We start from the raw sequence: 11,741 nt of genomic DNA on the forward strand, positions 1-11,741 counted from the left end.
ACAAGATGGACTGCTTTCTTTGCAGGCTGAAATGTCCTGTGGGCTTGAAAGTGATGCCTTGGGTTGTTGGAAGGTAATGATGAGGTGGACAATAAACGTCGAGGCAGATGGATGGGATTCTCCATTTTCCTGTGGCTTTTGTAAGGCAATGGGAATAAGGAAGGTTTTTTTCTAGACCAGGATAGCAAGGAACAACCTGCTTTCAGGGACATCCAGGTCACTTCATGCAATTAAAAGACTTCTATCAAAGCCACAGGGATCTCTGAATCCTCTTCGCCAGTTGCGAGAATTGTGTTTTTATTTAAAAAAAAAACCAACAACAACAAAAAACAAACAAACAAACAAAAACCAACACACACCCCCAAACAAACAAAACAAAACAAACGAAAAAGGGACAAATCCTGCTACTGCCTTGCCCTGCCTTTGGCAGGCTCCCAAACTGAAGGTGTTTTCTCACGCTGGGAAGTCTCCCCCCTGCAGCCACCATCCATGTGCTCCTGCCCATCCCCTGGCAGACCCACAGCAGAGCTCCAAGACGATGACCAGTGCTGTGTCCTTCATTGCTGAGCTTCAGGTTTTGCTCCCATAAAGTCTGTCCAGCGTTTGGGGTAAAAACTCAACTTCTGATGATGACCATGCTCTAACCAACTGAGCTAATTTCAGGGTCTTGAGCTGCCAACTGCTCTAAGGACAGTTCATCTTCTATGGAGATGGCAACAACTCGAGGTGATATCACCCTGTGCTGCCAATAGGCTCTGATCATGCGGGGTGACAGAAGGGACCAGCCCTGCTGGGCAAATTTGGCCCTAATGCCTTTCAGCCAATGAGGATTAAATAATGACAAAGGGGATGATGGACACGGTGCCATGTTTGAGAGTAACAGACGGGAAGGTGCCTGGTTGCTGCAGCAACAAGGCCGGGCTTTTGGGAAGATGGGTTTTTCTTTCTCTTTTCGCCTGCCAATCTTCCCCCCACGTCGGCGCTCTGCCGCTGCGGGAGACGAGCAGTGACATTTACACTCCCACTAACAAGCTGGTTCCGTGATGGGCAGCTCTACAGGAGAGCATCTGGTGTCACAGAGCCCAAGCAGAGAGGAGGGGAGGGTCCTCTCAAGCAGATAGCATAATCTGGGACTTTTTATTGTTGTAAGCATTATTAGGGCAGGATCGTGCATGGAAACAGCAGGCAAAACCTCAGTGGGGCATGCAGAGCTTCCGACCCATCGTGTGGGTCTGATCCTGCAGCTGATTGGAGCAACGAGATGTCACTGCTGCCTAAAGAACATCTCTGCCTGTCCTGCTGTGAGGGGGAAGGAAATAAAAAGGAAAGAAAAAGGAGGATGAGCAAGAAGTCAAACATCACCACAGGAGCAGTTTCAGTCTTCAGCCTGGCTTGTGGTAGCAGGCTGTGTCATCAGCCACGCTCCCTTGGTTCAGTGTTCCTTAGTGTCCCCTGAAGCTGCCCATGCCTTTGGCTCCTTGGGAGAAGCCTTATTAGGGTAGAAGAGGTGAACCTCAAGCTGCTCTCTCCCTCCCAGCAGGTTTGCCCACTGCTGTACCTCAAGATACTTTTCTTTGCCTTTTGGATAAGACAACTTTCAGTTCACCCAGATTGTCCCAGTAATAATAGTAATAGTAGTAGTAAGAGTAATAACAATAACAATAATTCTACCGCAAAGTAAATGCAAGAAAAATACAACAGCCCCGAAATGAATTGTAGTGGTGCAGGAAACTGCTTTGGGTCATCTCTTCTCTCTTACTGGTCATTTTGCAGGTGGTGTCAGGAGGAAAGTGGGAATTAAGAACCAGCAGCCTTTCCTGGCTGACAGACTTCTCTGCCACTGCAGCCAGCTGAGAAAGTGCCCTGTTAGACCATGACCCCCAAAGTGGGGGTGGAAATAAATATTGTAGCCAATAAAACCTGAAACTTTTGTATTCCCATGCCCAACAGAGCCAAGGAAGACAGATTTCCTAAGGATTTGTGTCTGCAAGCCAAAGGCCCCTGTGGAGTCTCTGATCCCTTGTGTGGATTGCACTGATATATTTAGTTGAGTAAGAGTATCAATAGATTTTCTCTTCTCTACAGTGTCATTCTTTTTCACAAAGCTGGGGGGTTTCTGATATCTTGGAGATTTCCACACTTCTGCTAAATCAAGGTGAAAGTATAGGCTGAAAATTATTAGTAATACACAGACAAACAGACTGCTCCACCTGCGCCCTTGTCCCCATTCTTTCCTCTGAGCAGAGAGCATGTGCTAATCAGCCACATTTCATTAAGGAGCCAGGCTAAAAGATTAGGATGTCAAGGAGGGCAGCCCACCTCTAGTGTCTTTATCCCTCCCTGAAGCTGATGTAGCCCCTTCAGACTGAATTTTAAAAGGCAAAGTACCTGATGTGTTGCAACTCAGTTTCCTGAGAGTAATTGCTCTGCTCTTCTATATCTTCTCTAAAAAACTGCCTGCATTTCCCAGCTGGTGCTTAAAAGTATGCCCAATAATCTGCAGAGAAGAGATGACTGAAAAAATGTAAAGTCAAGCCTGGAGGAAAAAATGCACGAAGGCAGATTAGAAAACATCAGATAAAATAATCCTGCAAATATTGAAACTGCAGAAATTAAGAGGAAAAATGTAGAAATGTCTCATTACAGAGAGCACCCAATGCTTCATTGGCAAGATTACAAATTGACCAGCATATGAGGGGAGAAACCCAACCTTCCTGCCAGCGGCAACTGTCACATCTGCAGCGGTGCAAAGCACATGGTGACAGCGGCAAATCTCCTGTCAAAGTGATGTCAATCAGCAAAGCATGGAAAATGAGATCACTTGTGGAGTTTTTTTCAGCAACCGAAAGTCCGCAGGAGTGGCCCCGCACCAACTTCAGCATCTTTCAGCAGAGGGTTCAGGATGGAAAGTTGCTCCCCATGATACCAGACCCCACAGCGAGAGCTCTGGCTGGGCAGAAGCTTGGCAGCTCACATGTGCAGTGGGTCAGATGAAGGAGAAATAGAAAAAAAAAATCTCTTTTTAGTGTTCTTGACTTCAGCCCTCTTTTCTTCTAACCGAAAAAAAAAAACCACCTATATGTTCTGTTCTGTCACAGGAGCGGGTTTTTCACATTTTGAGAATTGAGGTATTTTCATGCTCTGAGGGTTAGTTTTTTTGCCATCAAACCCTGGTGCAGAAAAGGACAGGATCCTTTTGCAAACCATACTTGCCTGAAAGACAGTGCTGGTGGCAGGCAGACTTATTTTGTATAAAAACCTTCCATGCTCATGTTGGTGTTCCATTTTGGACCCTTTCAACATGGCTCCAATATACTTTTCTGCTTCCTGAATCCTCACCCTTCCCAAAAAGTGTGGGTTGCTTATTGTAAAACCTGCCAAGCAAAGGAAGTGAATCAACTGTCCTACAAGGGCAAGGAACAGGCTGTGCCACCCACTGGTCCGTGTATCCATGGAGCAGCACAGAAGAACACCAAGAGCTGCACAGAGGCTTCTTTACCAACTGCAGACACTTCTACAGATGTCAATATAAGTGTGTGGCTACATCTCAAATGAGCTGTATGCAATTGTCCTCCCACATCCAGGGAGCAGGGCTGTCAATGCTGGTCAGACTCTGGTCACTCCAACAGATTTGCACTGACCTGTTGTGCTGGCCCTGCAGAATCTCTACCAGCAAATAGGTGTTGAGTCAATATTGCAGAGCAGCAGCAACTGTGGAGTAGGGAACCTCTGTCTGGTTGTACTACAGAGAAAGCCTGTCCTAGAAACAGGAGCCTTGTACACGGAGCTCAGCCAAGTTTGGGGTCCTGTTGCTGCCCAGATTATTCCCAACTCAACCTGGTCAACATGGAGGAGAAGATTTTGAAAGCTGCACTGGGTGACATCACTTGGTTTCTCTCGCAGTGAAATGAGTATTTCTGATGCTTGCCTCTTCCCCAGAGAGCCATGACAATTCATTAGGCAATTGTAAAATCAGAATGTAGATGCTGAATGTGAGTTGCGGCCCATTAATAGCCCTATTTATTGCCAACCAAATAATTAGCTTAGACATGCATCAGCGGGTCTTGATTGCATATGAAATAACTGCCCTATTACATAGAAATCAAATGAGTTTCTGAGGACAGCTCAGGTGTCACCTCAACCCTAACATTGAAAGGGAAAAGAAAAAAAAAAAAGGAAAAAGCCCAGCCATTTCGATGTGTTGCCCAGCAACAGAATTTGCGGGGGAAACAATCTAGGAACGAAGGAATGAGCATTTCCAAGAGAACAGGTTATTTCAGGCGAGACATCAGGGACAAGCAAATGTCACAGAGGAGGAAAACTTTAATTTTTTTCCTCCTTTAATCAATAATTCAAACTAGACATTTTGGGTAAAATAAGCGTTTAAGCTAGCTGATGGAAAAACAGAGATCCCAAACCTTTACAAAGAGTCTCATTGCTGAAGAAATGTTTATTTGTTTGTGTGAGGGAAACGTTAAATTTACTAGACACTGAATTAAAAATTTAAAAATGCTCTTAGAAATGCCACTTGTTCATTTGAAGAGAAAGATGATGTAATGCCAACGTTGCTATATTGTGCAGCATCCCTCCCAGAGCAATTTCATATTAATTTTGTTGTTCTCCTTCCCACGTGCCCTCCCCCTCCTCCTTCTCCTTTCTCTTCCAGGACAAGACGAGCGCGCTGAGTCTCAGCAATGTGGCGGGGGTTTTCTATATCCTCATCGGAGGGCTCGGACTGGCCATGCTGGTTGCCTTAATCGAGTTTTGTTACAAGTCCAGAAGTGAATCAAAGCGGATGAAGGTGGCAACCCATTCCACGGCCTTTCTCACCTTCTCTCTGGTCCTACCCCGGCTCCAAAGCTGCCTTCAGAGACGGATGCAGCCCAGACCATGGGTGGAAAGCCAAGACATAGGGACAATGGAGTGACCATGTCACTCAACTGCTAGAAAGGAACAGGAACACCAGAGAGAGGGTCAAAACGCTGTAGTGGGGAGCTGATGAAAGATCAGACATGTGGCATAATGCTAATTTAAAATCCAGATATAGAGCGAAATCATAGCACAAATGGGAACAGGAACAAGTTGAAATTCCTCAAAATTAACAAAAGCAGAGTATGGCAATCTTGTGCAGCATGGATGAAGTGTGCTGGGGTTGGTGTGATAGTGCTACTGCAATATGAAAAAATCTCCAAACCCAGGCAGTTAACAGCAAGACAAAACTGGGGGAGCACAGTAATGAATCACATCCTGTTGTTCCCTTTGCTGGCACCTTGCTGGCACCATTTCCAGGCTGACAACAGCAATATCTGCTCATAGCAATTTTGCCCTGGAATGGATGATGTGGGCCTCCAAATTCAGAATTATTTGCCCTCTTAAAGATAAATTGCCCTCCAATGTCTCGTGTAGTGTTTTTTTTTTAACTCCACCCTGTTGTGGTCTTGCAGAAGCATACTTCCTGCAGCCCAGATCTGCTTGAGCCCTAAATTTTGGTGTGCCTAAATTTCAGAGTGTCGTGTCAAGAGTGGATTAGATTTGAGAGCTTTGGGGGTACACATTTAATGCAGCATCTGTGGAACAAGTATATCTTGGCTCAGATGACTAGCAGACAGTCCCTTATACAGATACCACGGTGTACAAGGAGGCAGTGGGATACGTAACACATCCCTTTTCTTCCTCATCTTGACCTCTCCCACGAGCATGGAATTTGGTATGAGTATATGAAGTATGAAGTGAGTTTCAAAAAATCCAGACAGATTTTTAGTTCACCCAGAATCAAAAGTAGAATAAGCAACAGCTTGTTTGGGTTTTATGTCACCATTTCACAACATGCATAATGGTTTGTCAGCAATAATAACATTTCTAATGCACTGAAAATGTACTGCAGCTCTTTTCCCATTGAGGTTCAGAAAATTCTACAGGCAATGAGAGGTTCCTTGAGCACAGGGGTAAGATAATGTGAGCAATTAATGTCCCTGGGAATACAAAAATTAAATTATAATTTCTGCCTGCACTATAAAGCTAGGCATAGCCCAAATAGACAGTGAAAGTGTGTCAGAATGCAATAGCTCCATAATTTTAGTCTTAAGGAGATTCTGTCCTGCTGCTGGCTTCTCTGTGTTCTTGAAATGACTCACTAACTCATGTCAGTGTTAGCCTGTGATGCTTTTGCCATGTTAAAACCAGCCACCAAGGGAAGGAGTCAATGTTCCCAGTGTTAACACCTTCTCTAAGCTTGTCCCTTTGGCTGACTCCCATCACTGGTTGCCCCACAAAGCCAGTCAGCAGAGTCTAGGCTCTCTGGGTTTTGGTCCAGACACCCCTCTGAACCCCACCTCTGCTCAGCAAGTCCTTACAGATTCCCTGGATGACTTGCAGATCCCACCAGACCATGAGGCTGGTCCAGGCCCAGCAAAGCATTAAGCTGACTGGTTTTGAGGAGCTGTTTCAGATTTATCTGTTATGAATCATTCTTCACCTGAATATCCCAGACCAGAAAGAATGATGGTGCTCTTGGAGGTAGCTTGAGTCCAAAGAAACCAAAGCGACTTCATCTTTTAGCTTAATTGTTCTACACAGGTGGTTTCCTTAGGTCTCTGAAAGCAAGCATTTTATCTGGAACAGGAAGATAAGATTTGGTTTCCTGAATTAAGTTTGCATTTCCTAGTTGCCTCAGTCATCACTGTAGACAAAAACATAGGCACATGCTCAACTTCTCACATGAGGAAAGTTTAACATATGCTTGCAATGAGTCAGAGTCCACCCTGCAGAACAGGCCTGGAGTAGTAATAGCATCTCTATGGGGGAAGTGTTTATAATACCTCTGCTCAAATCCAGCATGACTGTTCTTATGTTGTAGAGTTTGAATAGTTTTTGCATATGGCACAGATACCTTATGCCCCAAAATACTGCTGAAACATTTAATTTTGCATGTAGAAATAGGTGCGAATTAACAGAGCAGATGCAGGGGGGACATGCAGAAAGTGAGAGTTTGAATGGAGACAAAGAGGGAGAGAACAGGGACAGAAGGACAACACTGGTTAATATTGTAATTTTTCCAACATTGCTAAGGACAGGGGGAGACCCCCCCGTCTTTCCTAAAAAGGGTTTTTGTTTAATCCCACAGCAATCAATCAACGAAGCCATACGGACATCAACCCTTCCCAGGCCGGCTGCAGCAGGAGGCAGTGGAGAAAATGGACGTGTGGTCAGCCACGATTTCCCAAAATCCATGCAGACGATTCCATGCATGAGCCACAGCACTGGCATGTCCCTGGGAGCTACGGGATTATAATTGGCCTTTTGACCCATTGCCTGGGTGAGAGCAGGGACAGCCCAACTCCACCCCTCCAAGAGCCAAAAAACATACCCAACAACAACAAGACAAACGATGATGACAGAAGGGACAATTGGATGGATCTTCTCAAGGAAATCAAATCTATTTCCCTTTTTATTTGCAAACAGATCCACCGGCAGGAGAACAGAAACAGGTCTGTACTGCAATAAGGAGAGCGTAATGGGATTTAACAGACTCGTGAACTGTCCCTGATCAAAGAACCACTGGAACACTAATGAGGACTATGCCATTTTGTTTTAACTTGGTTGTTAATAAGTCTTAGTGTGTGCAATATATATATTTTTTCTTACTAATTCCTGTGGTGTCAGGGTAACATCAGCCTTTTTCCCCTTCCCCGCTCAGTCCTTCAGTCTGGTTTAGTTTGGGATGCAAACCACAATGTCTGAGCTACTAACAGCAAAAAAGACAAAATGATACATGGCAAGTTGAACTCCCTGCAGGGCATCATCATTGACCCCTTTTGTCCATCGTGATTCTGCCTTTGTTGTTCTGTTGTGAACTCAGGCTGCGGAGTTATTGCAACGAGGCAGACAGAGCTGTGACCGGCTCTCCCTGAAACGGGAAGGAATTGATGCAAGACGGAACCCGAACAAAAACATGAGGCTGTTTTACAGGGGAAAAAGTCATGGGTGAGTTTGGAAACCCCAGGCAAGCTGAGGACAAAGCAGTACTTCTTCCAGAGATGATGAGTGGCGGTTCAAGAGAAGAATCGTGTGCCTGGAGTGGAGAGCACCATGCGTGGCAGACTGGAGGAGATGGCTGGTCTAAGATCATGGTTGCGGCTGCTGTTTAAGCAAGAGGGAAAGTAAAAGTGGTTTCCCCTCATGTGAGACTCTCCTGCCAAGGTTATTGGGGGCTAATAAGCAATTGTGAACCGTTTTTTCATTGCTTAGCTTCTGTGTGTGCTCCCTTTTCAGTGGTCACTTAAGGGAACCACCTTGAGCCGGGAATAGACCATCTCAAAACATCCAGTTTTAGGTGGCTGCCTATTAACCAGTACAACATGCTAGAAGTCATGGGGCTGCAATGGGAATATTTCTGCTCTGAAATCCCTTTATGGCCATTTTTTCTAACCAAGAGGGACATTTTGTAGATAGTTGGCCAGAATGGATTCCTGGAAGGAGCTGCTGAAGCAAACCAAGGATGAGATCCTACAAGAGCTTAATTCGAGCTAACTGTGACATTCGACAGCATCAGGGCTGGTCAAACTCAACCTCCCTGTCAAGTTGTGGCCTGTCTGGGTACAAAGCCAACAGTAGCAGATTCCCACTCCTGTGTCCTTAGGGAGTGGGCAGCATCCATAAGCCAGGAGAGCAGGTTGCTGACCCCAGACTCGGTGTTGCAGAAACACACAGTGCCAGACAGGCAGCTGGGACTCCAACCATGGGCATGGAGATCAAGGGGGCAAGGATGGTTTTCTAGAACTGCACAAAAGGTTCATTCTGTGAATCTCTGGCATGGACAGACAAACACTTCCTACCCTGGTGGGCCTGAGACACCTCCCCAGAAGTGAAGGATTACCAGGAGAGCATCTGGAGAGGGAGAAAATATATGGGGCAGGGACCACAGTGACCCCACTTAGCCTTGTCCCATCTCACATGCCCACCACTGATGGCAAATTAAGTTCAAAGGTTCTCACAGGGCCCAACAAATATCTGTCTGGGGACTGAGCTGCTACTGGAGCATTCTGAGCCGCTTTTTCTCATTTTTTTTCTCTTCACTTTTCCTTTTTTTTTCCCCTCTTCATTTTTCTGCAACGTTTCAAGAGTAGAGCAGTAAAAGAAGGGAGGCAGGTGAAGAAAAAATGATGCAGGCAAATGACTGTCACAGGTCTACGTGGAGAATCTGGAAGTACAACTGGAAGCTGTATGAATACCAGTTTCCATTGGTGTATAAATGTGCAGAGCAATACATTTACCACCATTAACACCAGCCTGGTCTGCAGCACCTGTTCCACTTACCCACTTGTCATGCAACACTTTGGAGACCAGCAAGTCAAAGTCAAGGTCCTAAGCCCGGGCACAGCATGCCTTGTGCCAGTTTGTTTTCCTCACTGCCACCACTGAGAACCGTTGTGGCCTTCATCTCTCATCACTGAACATGAACCCTGTTATCAGCCACTCCGAACTCCACTTCAGGATGTTTCTGTTGTTTATCATTATTTTTAACCTGCTTTTCTTAATTTTGCCTTCAGTTCTGTGTGAGTGCTAGCACAGTGGAGGCATCCCACAAGCTGGCCCGTTTCCATGCCCAGAGCCCTCGGATGAATCTCCTGACCCAGCCATGTTCTGGACCTTGCCATGACAGTGCACCACTGGCTGCTGTGTTGAGAGCAGGCTGTTGAGACCCATCAGTGCCCCATCCTCCTCCAAAACCAGGACCATGTGGCAGCAGGTCACGGCAGTTTGACGGTCTCATGAGCAGCAGCAGTGCAAGGACTGGCCACCTGTGACGTGAAGATGTGAGATGCAGCTGTCAAAGGCTTTTGATGAGTGGAGGGGTTTAAAAAAAAAAAAAAAAAAGATGAGTAGGACAAAAGCGTGGAAAATGTAAACTTGTAATATGTATTTTTACTACACTTTTCTTAAAAATAGAGTAATGGTAAAACTCTGAAAGACATTGACATTTTTTCTCAACAGGATTCCATATTTAACAGTTTTGGCTTTCATTAAATTTTGCTCTTTGGTACCTGGATCTTTTATTTAAGAGCTATATTTGTTTTAACTCTCTTTTGTTTTTTCTTTCTTTCTTTTATTTTTTTCTTTTGGCAATACTGCAAAGAATTTTGCTTTATCAAATGCAACAGTGTTTTTCTTTTCACGTTCTCTTTTTTTCAAGCAACATTTTTATTGGTAATTATTATTTACACAAAGATGAAACTATCAGCTGGAATTTTAGCACCAAGGATCCATGATCTATTTTTCATACCTGTCCATGCCATTTTGTGCCAGTGCTGGATGTGTGGAAATGAAAATGATGTTACCCCTCAGGCAATATTACCCAACCTGAATCAAAAGAGATTTCTTTGATTTTTGCTGTGTCTGACTTGTGAACAGCAGCCAAATAAACTGCTTCAGGTTGAAATTGGGAATCTATCTAATATTTACCCAAGAGTCAGGAAAGTAAATATTCATTGGGTTCAAAATTAATGATTTTTCTTCCTTTAGAGTCTTGTGGGGTTATGTTTTTGAGGAGGGCTATTAGAGGATTTTAGCTTGTTTTTACAGAGAGAGAAGACATGGCCAGGTCAGAGATAACTCAGAACCAGCACTGGTCCAACAATCCTTACCAGGATCAGCTTTCCTAGGAGCTTCCATGATGTTTCAGAGGCTTGGACGTTTAAATGTTTCTCACTCAGTTTTCACACAATTGACCTGCTAAATTCCTCATCCAAAATCTGAAGGGAGAAAGAGAGGAGGATTTAAAGGGCCTTGGACATTTATGCAAATACTGACAGCTACTGAGGTAAAATACACTCATTAATGTCATGCCTTTATGTAGCACTTGGTGTCATGGATCTGGAAGGACTTCCCTTCCCATATCCTCATTCCCATTTACCGGCTGGGAAAGCTGAGGCACAGAAGTGCCTTTTGACCAGGCATCCTAGCTCACCCCTCTGGGTCATGGTTATAGATTCAACATCTCCAGCATTCACAAGCATTTTTTTACCCACTGGTAAGTTTTAAATATAGAATCAGTAAGGGACAGAATTAATACGTTTTGAAAGGAGCAGTGAAACCTCAGGCTTCAAACAACAAGAGATTCCCAAGGACTGGGCCCTGAAGGAGAGGTTTCCCATGGGCAGGCTATGCTGTATCAGCCCATTTTGGTCTTCCACAACTCCCTAGGCATCCAGTACTGTGTTGTGGGCTTGAATTCTATCTCAAAATGCCCTTCTTGCTCAGTGATTTGCTCTTGCTCTTGCTCATGTGGTTCACAGTGAGGTTGCAGAAGTGCACAAGGAATTTTCCTTTATATCTTGGCATAAACAGGACAAAATTCCCTCCTAGTGGTAAAAACAAATATTCCTTGTAATAAAGTTTCCATCAAGAATCCATGTTCAGGAGTTGTTGAAGCAAAAAAAAACCCACTAAATCTTGAAGTGCAGCAGGTGAGGAACAGATCCGTCGCTCAGTCCATTCCTTCACTATGGAATCAGGACCCAAAGCTGGGATTCTCCAACAATATTCAGCTGGGCTTGTTTGGCCATGCACCTACCTGCCACCAAATGAAAGGAGAACTTAATCATCAAAGTTCAGTGAAGGGACAGACCAGGGATGCACCAAAATTTGCTGTAACCCAGTGGGCACCACTGACCTGTTCAGCTCCAGCAACTCAGCCCATATCTCCATCAAAAGTCTGGGGAGACATGGGGAAGTTTTCACTG

General features: G+C 44.8%; 1 protein-coding gene across 4 annotated transcripts in view; it reads left to right on the plus strand.

Annotated features, from left to right (window-relative positions):
- Positions 1 to 10,460, plus strand: part of GRIA1 (glutamate ionotropic receptor AMPA type subunit 1) — a 119,160-nt gene extending 108,700 nt beyond the window's left edge. For all 4 annotated transcript variants that reach the window (XM_027718467.2, XM_027718464.2, XM_027718466.2 and 1 more), the window contains exons 15-16: positions 4,667 to 4,801; positions 7,103 to 10,460. In XM_027718467.2, the coding sequence (XP_027574268.1) occupies positions 4,667 to 4,801; positions 7,103 to 7,291 (324 nt within the window). In that variant the 3' untranslated portion in view covers positions 7,292 to 10,460. The remainder of the gene's footprint in view (positions 1 to 4,666; positions 4,802 to 7,102) is intronic.
- Positions 10,461 to 11,741: the final 1,281 nt, after the last annotated feature.

This window comes from Pipra filicauda, unplaced genomic scaffold (assembly GCF_003945595.2).
Source record: "Pipra filicauda isolate LSUMZ 115617 unplaced genomic scaffold, ASM394559v2 scaffold3_size10097308_pilon, whole genome shotgun sequence".
NCBI lineage: Eukaryota > Metazoa > Chordata > Aves > Passeriformes > Pipridae > Pipra > Pipra filicauda.